The sequence below is a fragment of the Schistocerca piceifrons genome, chromosome 2 (genome assembly GCF_021461385.2).
Source record: "Schistocerca piceifrons isolate TAMUIC-IGC-003096 chromosome 2, iqSchPice1.1, whole genome shotgun sequence".
Taxonomy (NCBI): domain Eukaryota; kingdom Metazoa; phylum Arthropoda; class Insecta; order Orthoptera; family Acrididae; genus Schistocerca; species Schistocerca piceifrons.
Window position 1 is genome coordinate 102,683,978 of NC_060139.1, and position 23,384 is coordinate 102,707,361.

The 23,384-nt window shown below is 44.8% G+C and overlaps 1 protein-coding gene across 1 annotated transcript in view; it reads right to left on the minus strand.

Annotated features, from left to right (window-relative positions):
- The window catches only part of LOC124775175 (sodium/hydrogen exchanger 9B2-like), a 168,809-nt gene that overhangs the window by 131,193 nt on the left and 14,232 nt on the right, over positions 1-23,384 (minus strand). Inside the window, exons 2-3 of the mRNA XM_047250014.1 lie at positions 8,383-8,497; positions 8,219-8,337 (exon numbers count right to left, since the gene is read on the minus strand). Coding sequence (XP_047105970.1) covers positions 8,219-8,337; positions 8,383-8,497 — 234 coding nt within the window. The remainder of the gene's footprint in view (positions 1-8,218; positions 8,338-8,382; positions 8,498-23,384) is intronic.

Genomic DNA, 23,384 nt, shown 5'->3' on the forward strand with positions numbered 1-23,384 from the left:
AAAAATCATCAGAAGTGGCGGTCTAAGACTTCCGGCATAGGAAGTCACCCCGCATTTAGCCAACGGCCTTGTCAAAGAGGGCGGAGGAACGGATAGAGAGGACGATCACTCTCTTGCCCTTGGGGTGGGAAACTGTCCCTAAAGGCGGAAGAATCAGCAATGATAAACGGGATGACGATTCAGTAGGCAATGGAGATCACTACATCAAAGACACATAAGTGGATCGACAGGACATGTGGTCTGTAATTGAAAAGATGTCATGATGATCTCTTCATTGGCAAAAGATTCCGGAATAGCCCCCACTTTGATCTCCGGGAGGAAACTGCCAAGGGGGAGGTGAGCATGACAAAAAGACTGAATAATCAACGAAAGGATGCCGTCTAACACGTGTGAGACTGGTTCTCATCTGTCTTCCTACCACAGTTGCACAAGGACATTCTGTGAGTGTTTTGGGAATTTGTTGTTGAACCTACTGCCTGCAAGGTAGAAAGATACCATCGCACATATGCAGAGTTCAGAAGAATGCAGCAGTACGGACAGTGATTGTAATCAGACAATGATCTCAATGTCAGCTCCATTACGCTCCCTGCAACGGAAACGTTATCGCTAACAGAAATTGGAGTACGGGTTCAGGCGTAACTACATGTGAGCAAAAAATGAAAATCTTAGATTTTCGTTATTAAGGTTTATTTTTATTCTAAGTATGACTTCATGACATAGCAATGTTAACAAAATTACATACAGGATGGTAAAATATTCATACTGGGTTTTCACAACTGTGAAGCGAAATTCCTAACTATTATCAGGTTCTTTAATGATAAGATGGTTGATGACCGTGTCTGGGGGTCGATAAAGATACAAACAAATTAAATACAATTGAGGCCAGGGATATCAGTTACGCTGAAATGCGCAATGGAGACACTCAAAATTGAATGGGGTTTGGTAAAGAAGAATCACAAAGAAGTACGCAGTTAAAACAACTCATAACTCTACAGTGGCTGATCAACCCTTTTCGTTAGCTCGGACATCTCGCGTTTCTGCTTCAATTAGGCCCGACAATCGTGAATATGTTTAACTACATCCATTTGCGCCTCTGTCACGGAGGAATGGAGGCTTCTGGTTCTGGCGCCGATTGGGGCGCACTCTTGTTGCCGCCAGTTACCGAGATTAGCTGTATTGTTTCGTGGGTCTTGGACTCGTTTACTTTGCACTTGCGAACAACAGTCAGGAACGCTTGCAGTGTTTCCCGAGAAATCTTTCACGTAAATAAGGTACCTCCTCACAGTGTTAAAGTGCCATTCTTGTTGAAACCGAGCTTCTACAGAGTTTCGTGTTCCAATATTTTAGGTGGCTTTGTGCTCATTGTGATGGAGCAATTTCTCAGTCTGTTCTACTGGACTTTATGTCCACTCGCTTGGAAACTTATTCTCTGCTATTTTAATGAGTTATGTGTCGAGACATTCGAATAAATAACTAACTTATTAAACTGAGACTTAATTTGAATCTCAGAACCACAGTATTGTCCTACTGATACTGGTTGGGTGACCCTCTAAAAAAAATATAGCCATTTTATCTGAATTTATTGTGTGTTTTTGATATTTTGACGGTGTTCCATTTGCAATACAGTGTGCAAACCTTCTGATCATTCAGCTTATACTCAGATATTGGCATCTGTTATTTAACTGATGTATAAGGAGAACTGCACTCGCATGTCTAACACAGTTTTGATGATGTAATTAAAGACGGATTGCATACTACGTACAGCAGACAGAACCAAACGTCACGTACATTTCATTTCGACCCTGATCCAGGACAGCGATAACGAGCACATTTCAGTTATGATACATTCAGTTGGACAACTAGACGGGTTGGTTCAAATGGCTCTGAGCACTATGGGACTTAACATCTGAGGTCATCAGTCCCCTAGAACTTAGAACTACTTAAACCTAACTAATCTAAGGACATTACACACATCCATTCCCGAGGCAGGATTCGAACCTGCGACTGTAGAAGTCGCGTGGTTTCAGACTGAATCGCCTAGAACCGCTCGGCCACAGCGGCCGGCTACTAGACGGATGAAAGTTAAAAACATTCGAAGCAAATACAGGACGATTCAGCTGTCCCTACCGACGTTGTCTTATACAATCCACAGTGTTACATCTTGCCTTCAAAACCATGCGTCAGATTTTCATATTATCTCTCTCGCTGCTCGCAAACCATTAATCCTACAGAAAAAAATTAACAGGAGCTTTTTGTAGGCAATTTAAACTAGTTCAATTGTGTACTGGGACACATTTTCTCTGGACGCCAGGTTTTCGAGTTATTGAAGAAAAATGTACAAAAATGATCTTCAAACGCGCCTTCACCCCTCACACTCATCCCTCAGCTGTCATTTTTCTAGTATGTTGTTGGTGGAACTCCCTCCTACCACTGCACAAAAATTTCCGACAGCATGAACTGTTCCTGGTATTCGGCCTTCTTTGGTCTTTATTGATTCGGCTATGAAGCCATCAGCATAGTCGGCTACTTCTTTAACATTATCCATTTAAATGAGATGAAAGGAAAACGACTTTTGTAAACCTTACGCTAAAACTAATTACGTTGGCAGTTTGATTCATACTTTACCTTTACAACCTCAATAGTCCCTTAGTGATAAGCCCTGACGAATACAATAATGTAATTGTTTAATTTATGCTGTTAAAGTTCATAAAATTGTTAGGTAAAATTTACATAAACGCGAATTTTCAATTTATGAGTGCTCTACTAAGCCGGTGGCGTAATAATGATAGTCAATGAAGACGTAAATAGGTCGAATGTGAGAAATAATTCGAGCAGTCGCAAATTTTTATACAGTGGTGAGAAGGAGTGCCTTGAAAATTATACTAAAAATCCTGACCAGAGGGGGCTGAGTGTGGGAGTGGGGAAGCATCTGAAGGTCAAATTTTTCTTGACCAACTCTGAATCTAGGCGTCTAGCGAAAACGTATCCCAGTACATAAGTACAAAAAGTTTCTGTTCATTTTTTTTCTGTAGGGCTAATAGTTCGTGAGCAGTGAGTAAGACAATATGAAAATCACGCATGTGGTATTTGAAGGCCAGATATAACATTGCGGGTTGCATTAAACAACATCGGTAGGGGCAGCTGAATCGTCCTCTGTATTAACGGCACCTACCAAACATGAGCCGAATGGATTGTCCGTGCCTGAACTCTTTCCCTTGTTATCGCAGAACGTCATTCAAGTTCTTTGTAACAGATATTATCGGTGTACACTGGCATGTTGCGGCTTTCCGCCTGTACGGCCGGCAACCCATATGACACAACAACGTCACGGGCTGCTTACATGCCACGCAACCGCTCTGCACCAGAAAGCAGTTCTGCAGGAGTTCCACTAGACGTAAAAGGGCTGTATAGGGAAAGTACGGCCAACTTTCCAGTGGCCGCCATTTTGGGCCCACTGCGCCGCTGGTGATACATTGACTTCTGCAGGATATTTAGCCATGTATATTAAAGAAGTGGGCTCAACCAACTAATGCACTGTTAAAACTGATCAGTGGCTTCAAACGGAACATGTCGGATATTTAACAATAAAAAATTTCTCCTAATTTAAGCTAAATGAGTCGAAAAGCATTTGTTGTGGCGAGCATGAAACACAGTTTTTCTCTCCTATCCTTTATTGATAGCGAAAGTAGATTCCGCAATTCTTGTTGTGGTATCGAGTTTGAACACCTGTTTTCGTAATTTGCTTTAAATTGGTCCCGTCCAATAGTCAGCAGGACAAAAGGTTACCAATATTAGCTCGCAAGTGCAAGGAAAAATCCATCGCTAATATAAAGCTCTATTTCGACTTACTTCTTGTTCCTGCTACTCGGTACTACGAAAATTCGCCCAATATCTCTTTTGTTATGCGAAATAAAGCATTCCATTGAAATATGTATGCGCGGGACCTTAGTAAATAGAATTGATAAACGTGCCTATATGATTACGCATGCTTTATATTTTTGTCAGATCTGTCCCGTAAAATTTAGTCTCCAAATTGTTCTATGACATTAGGAGAATGGTTACGAAAGTACAAGGTGTGCAACTTTGCTTCCGCCGTTCGCCGATAGGTGGCGACAAAGGTAAGTAGCGGTCTAAAGAAAGAGATCGCAGACGTCAGGCAGTTAGCTTGGACTTCGATCAACGTAACCTCATTCAAACACTAGTCGATTTGTGTCTGCATCATAAAGTTGTTCTTGATTGAAAATGTCAGTTTACGAGCCTAATTCTCGTTATTTACGGAAGGGGATACTGTTTTGTTTCAGTATGAATAAATCAGCGCCAGAGTCTCACCGAATGCTCTCATCTCAAGTACATATGGCAAGGACGCTATTAGTGAAAGAACGTGTCATGAGTGGTTTCAATGCTTCAAGAAAGATGATTTTAACGTGGTAGACCGTCATAGTGGTAGGAGAGAGAATGTTTTCGAAGATGCAGAATTGGAGACGTTGCTGAGTGAAGACTCGTGTCAAACTCAAGGAGAATTGGCACGATTAGTGGAAGTGACACAGCAAGTCATTTCAAACCGTCTCAAGACTATTGGCATGATCCAGAAAGAAGGAACTTTGGTCCCGTGTGAGCTGAAACGAAGAAACGTTGAACGGCGTTTGTGTGTTTGTGAACAGTTGCTTCAGAGGAAAAAACGGAAGGGATTTTTGCATCGCATTGTGACCTGGCACGAAAAATGTGTTCATTACGATAATCCTAAACGCAAAAAATCATGAAGATATCCCGGCCATGCTTCCACGTCGACGGCCAAACTGAATATTTACGGCTCCAAGATCATGCTTGGTAATTTTTTTTTCCGGCCGGTGTGGCCGAGCGCTTCTAGGCGCTTCAGTCTGGAACCACGCGACCTCTACGGTCGCAGGTTCAAATCCTGCATCGGGCATGCATGTGTGTGCTGTCCTTAGGTTAGTTAGGTTTAAGTAGTTCTAAGTTCTAGGGGACTGATGACCTCAGATGTTAAGTGCCATAGTACTCAGAGCCATTTGAACCATTTTGAGCATTTTGTGGGACCAGCTCGGCGTCGTGTTAAAACCAAGTGAAGCAATCACAGGTGCTCGTTATCGAACGCAATTAATACCTTTGAACAGAGCATTAAAAGACAAATGGCCGCAGTACAGTGAGAGGCACGATAAAGTGATTTTGCAGCACGACAACGCTCGACCCCATGTTGCAAAAGAGGTCAAAACGTACTTGGAAACGTTAAAGTGGGAAGTCCTACCCCACCCGCCGTATTCTCCAGACATTGCTCCCTCTGCGTATCGCCTGTTTAGATCAATGGCGCATGGCCCGGCTGACCAAAACTTCCGATCTCATGAAGAAGTCACAAATTGGATCGATGCTTGGATCGCTTCAAAAGATGAACAATTTTTTCGACACGAGATTCTTACACTGCCCGAAATATGGGTGAAAGTAGTGGCCAGCGATCGAAAATACTTTGAATGATACATGTGTAACCAATTTGTTTCATTAAAGCCTCAAATGTTGGGGAAAAAAACGGCGGAAGCAAAGTTGCACTCCTTGTACAAAAGAATACAATATTTTTAAAATAAGTTCAAATAAAACTAGGCCTGCGATATAGCAGGCCTACGGCTCTGCCGATTTTCATTAGCCATATTCTCCCTCTTGTTGCATCTCTCTCATCATAGGGAATTCTTTACAGTTTTCCTCCCTTTTCGCCTCGACCCAGGAGCCAGACGCACAGCACTGACGCATTATTGTACTTAAAAATTTCGAAAATACACAACACTTCCTATGCTTTACACGCAATGCTTGAGCCCACAATGCCTGCTAATGTCACGTGACGCGGTTTCAGCCAATGCTGAACTGTGGACGGCGGCAAACGCAGGGGTATAGGATGGCCATACTTTCCTTTATACAGAGCTGTAACTAGGCGGCCCTAGTAGCGCCATCATTGGTCGCGGACTGGGGGGGGGGATGACCCATGTCACCTATAGTAGTTCCTGTGATATCCTGCCTCGTGACAGTATTTATGCTCGAGCACTGCCGTACAGAGTGAGTTCATGTCGAGCCAGAGGTACAGACTGACATCCGCTCCACTACGGCGCCGCTGCCCGCTACCGACCAGCTGCCTCCTCGACGGACATCGCCTGGCCTCTGCAGCTCTGCTGGCGATCCAGCCTCCGAGGTCGGCTGCCGTAACGTGGTTCATAAACTCTGTTAGAACACTGTCTGTGTTCTGTTTTCCCAGGGATCTGTATCACTGTGCACGTACTAAAAGTAAACTCTTGTGGAACTTGGTTTCCGTGTGCAGCAGTAGAACTTCGTAATATTGGTTTGTGGAAAACTCGGCCAAGTACGAGACTCTGAGATGTTGAACAACGGACTTCAGCCTGTCAGTCATTTTAGAGTGATAATTGTGATTGGTCCGTCGGAGCAGCAGAGATAACTATTTTTTCCAATAGACTATATTTGTGGAAAATTAGTGACTTTAGTTCCTCCTACGTCCAGTTCTAAGCAAAGAAGGGAAAGCAGAAAGGTGGAAGGAGTATATAGACGGTCTATAAAAGAACGATGTTCTTGAGGACAATATTATAGAAATGGAAGAGAATGTAGATGAAGATGAAATAGGAGATACGATACTGCGTGGAGAGTTTGACAGAGCACTGAAAGACCTAAGTCGAAACAAGGCCCCGGGAGTAGACAACATTTCATTAGAACTACTGACAGCCTTGAGAGAGCCAGGCCTAACAAAACTCAATCATCTGGTGAGCAAGATGTATGAGACAGGCGAAATACCCTCAGAATTCAAGAAGAATATAATAATTCCAATCCCAAAGAAAGCACGTATTGACAGATGTGAAAATTACCGAACTATCAGTTTAATAAGTCACAGCTGCAAAATACTAACGCGGCTTCTTTACAGACGAATGGAAAAACTGGTAGAAGCCGACCTCGGGGAAGATCAGTTCGGATTCCGTAAGAATGTTGGAACACGTGAGGCAATACTGAACCTACGACTTCTCAGAAAATAGATTAAGGAAAGGCAAACCTACATTTCTAGCATTTGTAGTCTTAGAGAAAGCTTTTGACAATGTTGGCTGGAATACCCTCTTTCAAATTCCGAAGGTGGCAGGGGTAAATTACAGGGAGCGAAAGGCTATTTACAATTTGTACAGGAACCAGATGGCAGTTATAAGAGTTGAGGGACATGAAAGGGAAGCAGTGGCTGGGAAGGGAGTGAGGCAGGGTTGTAGCCTATCCCCAATGTTATTCAATCTGTACATTGAGCAAGCAGTAAAGGAAAGAAAAGAAAAATTCGGAGTTGGAATTAAAATCCACGGAGAAGAAATAAAAACTTTGAGGTTCGCCGATATTGTAATTGTGTGAGAGACAGCAAAGGACCTGGAAGAGCAGTTGAACGGAATGGACAGTGTCTTGAAAGAAGGATATAAGATGACCATCAACAAAAGGAAAACGAGGATAATGGAATGTTGTGGAATTAAATCGGGTGATGCTGTGGGAATTAGATTAGGAAATGAGACGCTTAAAGTAGTAAATGAGTTTTTCTATTTGGGGAGCAAAGCAACTGACGATTGTCGATGTAGAGAGGATATAAAATGTAGAGTGGCAATGGCAAGGAAAGCGTTTCTGAAGAAGAGAAATTTGTTTACATCGAGTATAGATTTAAGTGTCAGGAAGTCGTTTCTGAAAGTATTTGTATGGAGTGTAGCCATGTATGGAAGTGAAACGTGGACGATAAATAGTTAGACAAGAAGAGAATAGTAGCTTTCGAAATGTGGTGCTACAGAAGAATGCTGGAGATTAGATGGGCAGATAACATAACTAATGAGGAGGTATTGAAGAGGATTGAGGAGAAGAGAAGTTTGTTACACAACTTGACTAGGAGAAGGAATCGGTTGGTAGGACATGTTCTGAGGCATCAAGAGATCACCAATTTAGCATTGGAGGGCAGCGTGGAGGGTAAAAATCGTAGAGGGAGACCAAGAGATGAAGACACTAAACAGATTCAGAAGGATGTAGGTTGCAATAGGTACTGGGAGATGAAGAAGCTTGCACAGGATAGGGTAGCATGGAGAGGTGCATCAAACCAGTCTCTGGACTGAAGACCACAACAACAACACGTCGGAATCTTTATACAGCAGTTACCAAAGTTACATGACCAGAGGCAGATGCTTTTTACGGAGCGCCTCACCGTCGGCGGCTGCGGCGGCGGCGCGGCCGTTGGCCTGGTGGTGGTGGCCGTCGGCGTTGACCAGGATGGACTTGCGGCGCTCTCGCGGCTCGGACGCGGTGCTGGCGCGCAGCGGCCGCCTGCCCTCGCCGCCTCCGCCGCCACCGACGCTGCCCGCCACCGACGCCGGCTCCGACGCGATGCTCACCTTGCGGTGGCGCGGCTCGCACACGGCCAGGTTCGCCGACGGCTGGTTGCCGCTCACCGCAGGCTCGCTGCCCGCCGCTCCTCCGTTTGTGTCTACGGAGAAACAGTGAATAAAAAGTGCAAAACAATGTGACTGACAATCGACGCCGCTTGCCAAAAATTGGGAGAAGCCTTCCAAATGTGTTTATGGAACCATCGTATTCTTGTTGGGGTAATTACACAAATATACACTCCTGGAAATTGAAATAAGAACACCGTGAATTCATTGTCCCAGGAAGGGGAAACTTTATTGACACATTCCTGGGGTCAGATACATCACATGATCACACTGACAGAACCACAGGCACATAGACACAGGCAACAGAGCATGCACAATGTCGGCACTAGTACAGTGTATATCCACCTTTCGCAGCAATGCAGGCTGCTATTCTCCCATGGAGACGATCGTAGAGATGCTGGATGTAGTCCTGTGGAACGGCTTGCCATGCCATTTCCACCTGGCGCCTCAGTTGGACCAGCGTTCGTGCTGGACGTGCAGACCACGTGAGACGACGCTTCATCCAGTCCCAAACGTGCTCAATGGGGGACAGATCCGGAGATCTTGCTGGCCAGGGTAGTTGACTTACACCTTCTAGAGCACGTTGGGTGGCACGGGATACATGCGGACGTGCATTGTCCTGTTGGAACAGTAAGTTCCCTTGCCGGTCTAGGAATGGTAGAACGATGGGTTCGATGACGGTTTGGATGTACCGTGCACTATTCAGTGTCCCCTCGACGATCACCAGTGGTGTACGGCCAGTGTAGGAGATCGCTCCCCACACCATGATGCCGGGTGTTGGCCCTGTGTGCCTCGGTCGTATGCAGTCCTGATTGTGGCGCTCACCTGCACGGCGCCAAACACGCATACGACCATCATTGGCACCAAGGCGGAAGCGACTCTCATCGCTGAAGACGACACGTCTCCATTCGTCCCTCCATTCACGCCTGTCGCGACACCACTGGAGGCGGGCTGCACGATGTTGGGGCGTGAGCGGAAGACGGCCTAACGGTGTGCGGGACCATAGCCCAGCTACATGGAGACGGTTGCGAATGGTCCTCGCCGATACCCCAGGAGCAACAGTGTCCCTAATTTGCTGGGAAGTGGCGGTGCGGTCCCCTACGGCACTGCGTAGGATCCTACGGTCTTGGCGTGCATCCGTGCGTCGCTGCGGTCCGGTCCCAGGTCGACGGGCACGTGCACCTTCCGCCGACCACTGGTGACAACATCGATGTACTGTGGAGACCTCACGCCCCACGTGTTGAGCAATTCGGCGGTACGTCCACCCGGCCTCCCGCATGCCCACTATACGCCCTCGCTCAAAGACCGTCAACTGCGCATACGGTTCACGTCCACGCTGTCGCGGCATGCTACCAGTGTTAAAGACTGCGATGGAGCTCCGTATGCCACGGCAAACTGGCTGACACTGACGGCGGCGGTGCACAAATGCTGCGCAGCTAGCGCCATTCGACTGCCAACACCGCGGTTCCTGGTGTGTCCGCTGTGCCGTGCGTGTGATCATTGCTTGTACAGCCCTCTCACAGTGTCCGGAGCAAGTATGGTGGGTCTGACACACCGGTGTCAATGTGTTCTTTTTTCCATTTCCAGGAGTGTATGTGAAAACTGCAACATCAAACAGAAATATGTCTACATTTACATCTACACTCCGCCAGGCACTTTAACAGTGTCTGGCGAAGGGTACTTTGTGTGCCAGCGTCATTTTGTTTCGTTCATGGGAAGAACGATTGCCTGTAATCCTCCGAGTGGGCTCGAATCTCTCTTATTTTATTCTCATGGCCTTTTCGCGAGATATTCGCAGGAGGAAGCAATACATTAGTTGACTCTTTTACACTGCAGTGCCAAAGAAACTGGTATAGGCATGCGTATTCAAATACAGAGATATCTACACTGGCAGAATGCGGCGCTGCGGTCGTCATCACCTATATAAGACAAAAAGTGTATGGCGCAGTTGTTAGATCGGTTACTGCTGCTACAAAGGCAGGTTATCAGGGTTTAAGTGAGTTTGAAGGTGGTGTTGTAGTCGGCGCACGAGCGATGGGACGCAGCATCTCCGGGGTAGCGATGAAGTGGGCATCTTCCCGTACAACCATTTGAGTGTACCAGGAATATCAGCAATCCGGTAAGACATCAAATCTCCGACATCGCTGCGGTCGGAAAAAGATCAGACAAGAACGGGACCAACGACGAGTGAAGAGAACCGTTCGACGTGACAGAAGTGCAACCCTTCCGCTAATTGCTGCAGATTTCAGTGTTGGGCTATCAACAAGTATAAGCGAGCGAACCATTCAAGTAAACATCATCGGTAAGGGCTTTCGGAGCCAAAGGCCCACCCGTGTATCCTTGAAGACTGCACTACACAAAGCATTACGCCTCTTCTGGGCCAGTAAAAACCGACATTTGACTGTTGATGGCTGGAAGCATGTTGCCTGGCTGGACGAGTCTAATTTCAAAGTGTATCGAGCAGATGGACGTGTACGGGTATGGAGACAACCTCATGAATCCATGGACCTTGCATGGCAGCAGGGGACAGTACAAGTTGGTGGAGGCTCTGTAATGGCGTGAGACGTTTGCAGTTGGAGTGAAATGGGACTCCTGATAAGTCTACATACGACTCTGACAGGTGACATGTACGTGAGAACCCCGTGTGATCACCTGCATCCATTAATGTCCAGTGTGCATTTCGACGGACTTGGGCAATTGCAGCAGGTCAATGAGACACCACACTCGTCCAGAATGGCTACAGAGTGGCTCCAGAAACACTCTTCTGAGTTTTAACACGTCCCCTGGCCAGCAAACACCCGAGACATTATTGAGCATATCTGGGATGCCTTGCAACGTGCTGTTTAGAAGAGATCTTCATCCCCTCGCACTCTTACGGATTTATGAACACCCCCACATGATTCATGGTGTGAAACACCTCCAGCACTACTTCAGGCATTTGCCACGTTCGTACGTTCGTATTGCGGCACTTCTGCTTTCTTGGAGGGGGGGTGGGGGTGTACACGTGTTAATAGGCAGGTGTACCTGTTTCTTTGGCTCTTCAGAGTATACAGTGTGAAAGGTAATATGATCGTATAACGTTCCCCTGGGGCACGCCCGAATTCACTTTTACATCTGAAGACTTTTCTCTCTTCCAAATGACATGCTGCGTTCTGTTTGCTAGGAACTCTTCAGTCCAGTTTCACAGTTACTGATATTATTCATAATTTCGTGTTTTGCTCATTAGGCGGCCGTACAGAACTGTACCGAATGACTCGGAATTCAAAGAACACAATATCTACCTGGGCGCCTGTATCTACTAATTTCTGTGTGTCGTGGGCGAACAGGGCGAGTTGGTTTTCACACGATATTTGTTTTCGGAACCTGTCTTGGCCCCTGTAGAGGAGTTTTTCGGTCTTCATAAGTGTCATAATACTCGAGCGTGAAACATCTTCCAAAATTTTATAACAGTCCTACTACAGAGGTATTGGATACAGTTTTGTGCGTCTGTTTGACGACCGTTCTTGAAAACGGAAATTACTTGTGCTTTCTCCAGTCATTTGGAATGCTTCTCTCTTCAGGAGACCTACGGTACACTGCTGCTATAGGAGGGGTAAGTTATTTCGCTTACTCTGTGCAGAATCTAAATGGTATCCCATCAGGTCCAGCGGCTTTCCTCTGTTGAGCGATGTCAGCTGCTTTCCCATCCCTCGGTCGCTTACTTCAATATCTGTTATTTTGTAGTGTATATCATACATTACTTGCATGGCAGTTGTGACGTATCACTTAATAACGGTTTAAAATAAGGCACTTTTAACGTATTGAAGATTTTATCCTGTCGAGGTGGAAAATGTGTTCTGAGGCTTACATAGAGGAAGTGAGAGCCGTTACTCCGGAGGTGGTGGTGTGAGGCCACCGCAATTTTTCCTATTTTTAACAGTACCGTTACGTCATGACAAACAAAACAAAGAGTTAAAGATAAGAACATAAAAAAATTAGTACAGTCAAAGAGAGCATTTCTGGCTGAAAGAAGTCTATTGGTACCAGATATCGGGCCTCCTCCTGCTCGGTATAGTGCAGCATCTATAGATCTAAATATAATGATTTAATGGAAGTTCTTATATATCCTTTTTTCCAGTCTAATAATAGAATCATGAACTACTAATAATTAGCACATTCATAACACACTGAGGTGACAAAAGTCATGGGATACTTCCTAATATCGTGGCAGACCTTCTTTTGTCCGGCGTCGTGTAGGAACTCGACGTGGCACTGACGTAACAAGTCGTTGGAAGTCTCCTGCAGAAATATTGAGCCACGCTGCTTCTATAGACATCCATAGTTGCGAAAGTGTTATCGGTGCAATATGTTGTGCACCAGCTGACCCCTCGATTGCGTTCCAAAAATGTTCGTTGAGATTCACGTCGGGCGATCTGGCTGGTCAAATCATTCACTCAAAGTGTGTGCGATATTCTTCAAATCAACAGCGAACAGCTGAGCCCCAGTGACATGGCGCATCGTCATCCATAAAAATTCCATCGTTGTTTGGGTACATCAAGTCCATGAATTCTTGCAGATGATCTAGTATCCGTTTCCGGTAAATGATCGGTTCAGTTGGAACAGAAGACCCAGTTCATGCCATGTGAACACATCCCACACCATTATGGAGCCACTACCAGCTTACTCAATGCCTTGTTGACAGCTTGGTTCCATGGCTTCGTGTGGTCTGCGCCATATTCGAACCTTACCATCAGCTTTAAGAAAATGAAATCGGGATTGATATGAGCACGCCAGGTTCTCCAGCCCTCTACAGGATCCAACCATTATGGTCAAGAGCCCAAGAGACGCGCTGCAGACGATGTGCTGTTAACAAAGGCACACACGTCGATCGTCTCCTGCCATAGCCTAAGAACGCCAAATTGCGCCGCACTGTCTAACGGATACGTTCGTCATACGTCCCACATTGATTTATGCGGTTATTTCACGCAGTATTGTTTATCTGCTAGCACCGACAAACCTAACATATTTGTCAATGTCAATAAAATTCCCCAACAGTCGTGTACTTCAAGATATTATTTTCTTTTATTCTGAAGGCTACCAGTTTCGGCATTTCATTATGCCATCGTCAGGCCCCAAACGCTTCTATCCAAATAAAATTGTCGTATAGCGCCATAAATCACAGTATCGACAGCAATAGATAGATTCATATTGCATAAGTTAATAAGAGATGGCACCGATCCACCATGGTAGACAAAACACGTCAGAACACTGATGCAGAAGCAACGAAAAAAGCATGCCGAATTCAGAAGAACGCAAAATCCCCAAGACTAGCTAAGTTTCACTGAAGCTCGAAATTTAGTGCAGACTTCAATGCGAGAAGCTTTTAATAGTTTCCACAATGAAACATTGTCTAAAAATAAGGTAGGAAACCGAAAGAGATTCTGGTCGTATGTAAAGTACTCTAGTGGCAAAAAACAGTCAATACCGTCACTGAGCAACAGCGATGGAAATGTTACCGATGATGGTGCCACTAAAGCGGAGTTACTAAATACAGCTTTCCGCAATTCCTTCACGAAAGAAGAAGAAGTAAATATTCCAGAATTCGAAACCAGAACAGCTGTTAGCATGAGTGACATGAAAGTAGATGTCTTAGGTGTTGCGAAACAACTCAAATCACTTAAGAAAGGCAAGTCTTCCGGTCCAGATGGTATACCAATAAGGTTCCTTTCAGAGTATGCAGAAACAATAGCGCCTTTCTTAGCAATCATATACAACCGCTCACTTGACAAAAGGTCTGTTCCTAAAGACTGGAAAGTAGCACAGGTCACACCAATATCCAAGAAAGGAAATAGGAGTAACCCATTGAATTACAGGCCCATATCACTGACCTCAATTTGCAGTAGGATTTTGTGCAAAGAAGGGCAGCTCGTTTCATGTTATTTCGCAATAGGAGTGAGAGTGTCACTGATATGATACGCGAGTTGGGGTGGCAATCACTGAAACAAGGCGGTTTTCTTTGCGCCGAGATCTATTTACAAAATTTCAATCACCAACTTTCTCTTCCGAATGCGAAAATATTTTGTTGGCACCCACCTACTTAGGGAGAAATGATCATCATAATAAAATAAGAGAAATCAGAGCTCGAACGGAAAGATTTAGGTTTTCCTTTTTCTCACTCGCGATTCGAGAATGGAACGGTAGAGAAGTAGTATGAAAATAGTTCGATGAACCCTCTGACAGGCACTTAAGTGTGAATTGCAGAGTAACCATGTTGATGTAGATGTAGATGTAAATATCGTGAATTGACAATTACTTAACCAGCCGATGTCCCCTGGCCATGATGGACCAACAGAGTTGACTCTACACATAGGTCGCTACACTCGTTCGTTAAGTGAACCTCTCCGTGGCGAGAGGTAATGCCCGAAATTTGGTATTTTCGGCACACTCTTGACACTGTGCATCTCGCAATTTTGAACTCCGTAATGATTTCCGAAATGGAATGTCCCATGCGTCTAGCTCAAACAACCATTCCGCGTTCAAAGTCTGTTAATTCCTGTCGTACGGCCATAATCAGGTCGCAAAACTTTCCACCTGAATCACCTGAGCACAAACGACAGCTCCGTCAATGCATCAGGGGAGACACCTTAAGATACAGAGATAATGCGAAATAACTTGATCCCCTTCTAGCAGCAGTTTATCACAGATCGCTAGGGCAATAAAGGGTATCTAGCGACTGGAAAAGGGCGCAGGTCATTCTCTTTCTGACAAAGGGTCGTAGGACATATGCACATAATTACAGGCCTATATCGCAGACTTTAGTCCATTGAAGAATTATGCAATATATTTTATGCTCTCGTATTATGAAATTTTTGGAGAACGAAAATCTGCTCTACAAAAATCAATACAGATTCCTCAAACAGAGACCTCGCATTACTTTTTATTGTAAAGAGTAACGGTCCTATCACACTTCCTTGGCGTGCTCCTGAAATTACTTTTACATCTGTCGATTCTGTCAGAGTGACGTGTTGAGTTTTATCTGCAAGGTAATCTTGAATCCAGACACAAATCGGTACGCAGAAAGCTCCTATTTTGTTCACTAAACGACAGTGCAGCACAATGTAAAATGTCTCCCTGAAGTCAAGAAACACAGTATCCCGTAGAGGAACAGAGCCAGCTTAGTTTCGCAAGATCCGTGTTGATTTTGCTACAGGAGATTTTCGTTCTCCAAAACTTTCTTAATACACAAGCTTAAAATATGTTCCATAATCCTGCAACAGAATGGCGCCTGCGATACAGGCCTGTAATTATGTGTATATGTCCTACGACCCTTCTTCAGGAAGAGAATGACCTGCACTCATTTCCAGTCGCTAGGTATCCTTTATGACCCGGCGATATGCGATAAACTGCTGCTAGAAGGGGATCAAGTTATTTCGCATAATCTCTGTGAAATCTTATTGCTATCTCATCTGATACACATACCTTGCCACTACTAAGCGATTGTGGTGGCTTTCCCATTCCGCGATCGGTTATCTCAGTATCTACCACTTTAGCGGTCGTGCGATGACTGGTGAGGGACCGTATTACGATCTTCGGCGGTGAAACAGTTTTGGAAAACCGAATTCAGTATTTGTCTCTGTCATCTTCCGTTACGGCGCCAGTATGGTAACCGAGTGACCGAATAGATGGTTTTGATCCGCTTACTGTTTTTACGTAACACCTAAACTTTAGGGTTCTTAGAGACGTCAGCTGGCAAAGTTTTACTGTCAGAGTCATTGAACGCTACTCTCATTGCTCTCCTTAATCTCATCTTCGCCTTTTCTAGCTTCTGCTTGTCAGCTTGGTTTTGACTTCTATTAAATCTACGATGAAAGTCTCTTTGTTTACGTAGCAACCATCTAACACGGCTTTTAAACCACGATGTGTCTTTTCCCATCCCTTAAATCCTTGCCCGGAACGCAGTTACCTAAGGCGTGTTGAAACAATGCTGTTGAATTTTATGCGCTTTTGTTCTACATCTTCGTCCTCGGCACTGAATATTTAATGTTGACTGCTCAGATACTGTACAATTTGCATCCTGTCACTCTTGCTAAGCAAAAATATTTTCCGAACAGTCATTATAACGTCTGTAATTATTGACACTATCACAGCATAGTGTCAAGTAATGCCCTCCTTACGTTAAATGATTCGAAACGTTCAGCTCTCTTTGTTGCTAGGAGGTGTACGGCGTTTCAGTAAAGAGTCAGTTTTCCATCTGCAGGAAATAATTTTCGGGCGAAACATTAGAACACTGTCAGAAGAATCACTGGCTTTGGGCGAGTTTTGATCGCGTGACTCTCCCATTTTATAGCGGGAAAACTCTGCCCCCCCCCCCCGATCCCCTATCCCATTACAACAGTATGATCAGGAAACTTAGCACCCGCCAGGGTAGCCGAGAGTGGTAACGCGCTGCTTCCTACACTCGGGTAGGCGCGCGGGCCCCGGATCGAATCCGCCCGCCGGATGAACGACGAGGGCTGGTGTGCCGACCAGCCTAGATGTGATTTTTAGGCTGTTTTCCACATCCCGCTAGGTGAATACTGGGCTGGTCCCCACGTTCCATCTCTGTTACACGCGTTGCAGACATCTGAAACACGTTCGCACTGTTCCACGATTTACACTAGATGCAGACAACTGGGGTACACTGATTCCATCCCTGGGGGTACGGGGTGGCGGCAAGAAGGGCATCCGGCCACCCCTAAAACTCACCTTGCCAAATCCGTTCTAACCACGCCGACCCTGCGATCGCTGAGGGACTATGGCGCAAGCGAAAGAAAGAAAGATCAGGAAACTTAGCAACAAAATTCTGTAGGTACTCTCTGAAGAATTCTGGCGCTATAGCTCCTGATGCAGGCAGTCTATTAAAGAATCCGATTACCATTTTTACCCACTTTTGCTGCTTAACTTCACCCAGATTATTTCGCTATTGGAATCCTTTATAACCTCACTAGACATTTTCGATACGCCGCCACCACTAGCGGCTAACCTATTCCTGTGATGTATATCCCAATTTGTAGTTATGATTTCATTGCTATTCACTTCCAGCTTCAGCCAATTTTCTGTCAATGATACCATCTGGGCAATATTACCTTTGTTAGGCGATACTAATTCTTCGATGTTACCGTGGATGCTTCTGCAGCTTGCCAATATCATTTTAATCTTTTCTGTTGCCCATCAGTGAGGACGAACTTTCTCTGAGAATAATGTCGCTGATCTGTCTTCGATTTCGGCAGGCAGTTCATCAATGGTTCCAGGAAGGTGTTCCTCGAATCTAAAAGACCCCATGTGCACGCCACATGATTCCGCTAACCTAGTAGCCTCTTCCTGCGTGTAGTGTACTGTTGGCCTATTGAGGTGAGTTGTACAATTCTCTACCCGATTGCAGAGGTCGAAAATTTCGCATCCCTTACCATTAAAGGACAATCTGAGCCTTTGGGTCAGACTTTCCACTCTGCTCCAAAGCAGAGAACTGCAATCGACCCTGGGTACGCAGCTGCAAATAGTGAGCTTAGCCTGCACCCTGCGTGCGATTCTAACTGCTATCACCAATGAATCGAAGACCGACTCGGAACCCAAGCAGCAGGCGTCATTGGTGCTGACATGCGCCACGATTTGCAGGGGGTTCCATCCAGCGCACCCGATAGCCGCCCGCAGGGCCTGCTCCATGCGTCGAACGAGACTTCTCGGCGACATGCCAAGTGCACGCTGGCATTCTTTCTCGACCTGCCAGTTATTTCCCTGAAAGGCTTCGTTACCCGTCTAACGTTGAAGGAAGAAACCAAGATTAAAGTTTAACGTCCCATCGACAGTGCCGTCATTACGGACTGAGCATAAGCTCGGATTACGAAAGGATGGAGAAGGAAATTGCCGGACTCTTTTGAAAGGAGCCACCCCAGAATTTGCTTGTCACATCGGGAAATCACAGAAAACTTAAATGTCGATGACCGGTCTGGGATTTGAACCGTCGTCCTCCTGAATGCGAGACCAGGGTCCCAACCACTGCGCCTCCTCGCTATCTGGGTCCCAGTGTGCCTTCTGTGCTTGTTAGGACTGGCCAGGAAAATCGGCCACTGGCCCAGCAGGAAAGACATCCCGTGCTGCCTCAGATGTATTACCGTATTGTCCCGAAAATAATCCCCACCCCACATAAGCCGCACCCCTAAATTTCGAGGAAGAAATTAAGTAACAAGATGTTGCGCGAAAATGAGGCGCACACTGACTGAGAGGAGAAAAATCACCAAAATTTATTTGCACTTACATGTAAGATGCAGGTAACGTAAATATTTGTCCTGATATTTGATACAACACATTGGCAACATATTTTGACTCATTTACTATCATCACTATCAGTAACTTATTCATTTCGTCACTCTTACTCTCACTCCTATTATTTCCTTCATTCTCTTCCTACAGTACGCCAACCTCGCTACCAACCTGTGCATTCGATGTGCAACATTTCTCGAACCCCTTGGTGATGGAATCTTATGATATTGACACTATGAATCAAGACTCCACTCCCACAGAATGGCTATTGCGGCTTCTTAATCTTACTAGACTATATAAGGACATGGTCTTCTTCCAGCAGCCAATCGGAATACATTTTTCAGTCCTTGGACTGTTTGTTTATTGCCACATCCAGTACCTGTAGTTTGGAAATCATTCCTCCAGGTATTATCTGTCTTTTGTGCAGCAAACTGATCTTTTACTTCAGCAGTCAGATGTCCCTTAAAAGCTTGGCTCCCTTAGCAGGCAGTGCCCCAGGTCTGCAATTCCAAATAGTAGACAACCAGTCAGCCATCAACTACATTGTCATCCATCCATTTTCTTGGTAGAGTATCACTAAGCCTATAGCAAAGTTTTCTTTGAGTGTGGTTTTTCTCTTCAGAATAGCGTAAGGGGGTAACTTTCCGCTACCGCTTGTAACAACTAGCATCGTAATTAGTCTATCTTTTCATTGCCAGTTCCTCCTAATGAGATACTTTTTGCCCCTTTCAGGCCTACTGTGGTATTGCTTGGCATGTCAAAAAAATACTGGCATTTCATCAGCATTGCCAGTCTGATGAAAAAGGTATGAGCGGCATTTTATCACATGGATGACGTAGAGCTGGGAGCTGACCAGCTTCCCGAAATGTGCTGGCATTATCTGTGATAGTGCAGTACTACGCCGAAGAGGAAGGCTATTTCTCCGCATTCACCGGCGACGCCAACCAATACTCTCCTTTCTGTGGTTCGTTTAGGACTTTTCTTATTTTCAAGGTCTTCATATTGATAATTTATCGTAAGATAGGTATCCCATCTTCCCTTTTTTCTTGCACATAGGAAAAAACCTTAGCTTCAAGTTCCGGATACTTGCCACATTTCGATCCCCTGAAAGATATTCTCGTTGAAACTGCCTTCTTCCATATTTCTTCTAAAGCAGCCCAACGCCGCGCCTTAGACTCGTCTACTACGTTTGGAGCTTGCATCGTAACTGCACGGGATTCCTTGGCCTGATGATGTTTTTCGCTCGAAATATTTGTTCACATCGTCGTAAGTCAGAGTTTTTTACCAGTATCCAACTGAAACTGAATTATAAGCTAACGCAACAATACTAGTAGAAGTACACATCTTAACGGTAATAAAACACCGGTAAAAGTTTGTACTGTTGAGTAATAAAGTGCCTTGTGGCCAGTTGTGGCTACAGACGCTAGCTGTATTGTTGTACATGAGCTTGAAACTTCCTGGCAGATTAAAACGGTGTGCCGGACCGAGACTCGAACTCAGGGCCTTTGCCTTTCGCGGGAAAGTACTCGGTCCGGCACACAGTTTCAATCTGCCAGCAAGTTTCATATCAGCGCACACTCCGCTGCATAGTGAAAATCTCATTCTGGAAGCATCCCCCAGGCTGTGGCTATGCCATGTCTCCGCAGTATCCTTTCTTCAGGGAGTGCTAGTTCTGCAAGGTTCGCAGAAGAGCTTCTGTGAAATCTGGAAGGTAGGAGACGAGGTACTGGCAGAAGTAAAGCTGTGAGGACGGGTCGTGTGTCGTTCTTGGGTAGCTAAGACAGTAGAGCACTTGCCAGCGAAAGGTAATGGTCCCTACTTCGAGTCTCGGTCCAGTACACAATTTTAATCTGCTAGGAAGTTCCACATCAACGCACACTCCGCTGCATAGTGAAAATCTCATTCTGTAAATGAGCTTGTTTGTAAAACGACAAGGTAGCGAACATGAACCGGACCATGATTTTTCGAGGGTGAAACCTGGATAAAAATTGCGGCTTGTTTTTTTGGTCAAAACGGTATTGACACCGGGTAACACTTCGTACATGTTGCTATGGGCTTAGCGACAGCTGTACAGCCCGCTCCATCTTTCGCCTTCTGCCGAGTGACGTGCGAACCCACCGCTGTTCGCCTCAGACTCTAGAGTGAAGACGGACCGCTCAGATACTGGCATCTGAAGGCACAGTGACAGCCAAGTCACCAAGGAATTCCAACGACCGAAAAGATGTCGCAGATCTCGTCACCGGCGCCCCTCTGGCGCTGCAATTTTGAGTAGTAGCCCGAAGTCTGTCAACTGCGGCCAACGCAGCTCCCAGCTGTTCTCGGACAGCGGAAAATTCTCCTCATACCAGCATACAGAATAGAAGCTTTCGAAATGTGGTGCTACAGAAGAATGCTGGAGATTAGATGGGTAGATGACATAACTAATGAGGAGGTATTGAATAGAATTGGGGAGAAGAGAAATTTGTGGCACAACTTGACTAGAAGAAGGAATCGCTTGGTAGGACATATTCTGAGACATCAAGGGATCACCAATTTAGTATTGGAGGGCAGCGTGGAGGGTAAAAATAGTAGAGGGAGACCAATAGATGAATACACTGAACAGATTCAGAAGGATGTAGGTTGCAGTAGGTACTGGGAGATGAAGAAGCTTGCACAGGTTAGAGTAGCATGCAGAGCTGCATCAAACCAGTCTCTGGACTGAAGACCACAACAACAACAACAGCATACAATAAGCACAGTACCTATTCATATCCTAATGTGTAAAAAAAGATTCAAACCACTAATAAGCATCTTGATGTCTAATTCCATTGGGAACCATGTGCAAGACAACCGTACTACTGTCAACACATTTTGGATAGATGGCAGCATCGGACTTAAATATTAAAATCCTTTATTTTACAGATCGGTTTCGGTCACTATATGACCACCTTCAGTGCTAAAAGTACGTAAGAACCATCAGACATGAAGATCTTAACACAAATGTGGCCATATTTATACCCACCCTCAAAAAATACAAATACACAGATTCTCGTACATAGAAAACATAATAGCACAACACTTTTTAATTCGTGCAACAATACTGTGTGGATTACTACTAACAGATATCTTCAATTTTAGTGTATACAATAATTTTTGAAATCACAGAGGAGCCTATCTTGTAACTCTAGCATTTAGTCTTAGTAGTTGGCGACCCATCGTGTAGTGAACTTGAATACACAGCCAACTAGCTAAGCTCTGTATTGCAGAAACAAGCCGGTCGGAGTGGCCGTGCGGTTCTAGGCGCTGCAGTCTAGAACCGAGCGACCGCTACGGTCGCAGGTTCGAATCCTGCCTCGGGCATGGATGTGTGTGATGTCCTTAGGTTAGTTAGGTTTAATTAGTTCTAATTTCTAGGCGACTGATGACCTCAGAAGTTAAGTCGCATAGTGCTCAGAGCCATTTGAACCATTTTTTTGCAAAAACAAGCACCATAGTGCCCTCTGTATGCGAAATCGTACAACACGCAGTCATCAAATACGACAAATACCATCAATAGAAACCAAAGGCTGCATGAAAAATAACCTTTAAAACCACATGACGATTTTTCATCGCCAGAAGTCATAGCAAAACTTTAAAATTGCAGTACAGGCATAATACAAAATACAATACAGTTACGCCCTCTAACGTAAAGTACAAGATAACTGATCTGTAAACTAAAGACTTTCAATATTTACGACCGGTGCTGCCATTTATTCAAAAGTTATTGACTAAAAAACAGTCAGGACTAGGACTAATTGAAAAATAACAACCAGACCTCAGTAAGAGATAAAATTGTCCGACTGTGGCACTACTGAAGTTGAGATGAACACAAAATACGGACGAGAAGAACAAAAAACACTAAAATATGCTCTCACTCTTCACAAAAATCAAAAAATCTGTAAGTTCTTAAAAACAAAAATAAATCAGACTACTGAAAATAGATGTATCAACAGTTATTTTCCGCTGGGAAGTCAGCTCGCTCAAGGGCTAGTGCACACAAAAAAAACACACACACACTCACTCAAAGCGGGCTCTTGGAAAATGTAAATAAATACTGTTGAACCCAGACAAAACTTCAGATAATATTCACGCTACCAGGAGCCCGCGAGAAAAGCTCTAAACTAAACGCCGCGTACTAATACAAACAACTATTGCTGCTGCTGGTTGCTGGTCCTGTATGACTGGACCTAGAAAACAAACTGCAAACTGGCAATAGTTTGGAAAGCGTTTGTTAATTCATGAAACTTGTTTGGATTTAATACAGATTTAAGTGTTAGCAAATTCTTTCTGAATGCATTTTTGTGGTGTGTAGCCTAGCATGGAGGCGAAACATGAATGACAAGCAGTTCAAACAAGAAGCTTTTCAAATGTGGTGCTACAGTGAAATGCTGAAGATTAGATGGACAGATGCGATAACTAACGACTAGATACTGACTCGAACTGGAGAGCGAAGTACTTCATGGTTTATGGCACAACTTGATCAAAAGAAAAGAGGGGATAGCTTGATAATATGCATCCCGAGCCTTCAAGAAATAGTTAATTAGATAAAGGACGGATGCGTGGGGTCTAAAAATTGCACAGGAAGATCAGGGCTTAAACATAGTAAGTATATTCGAGTGGATGTGG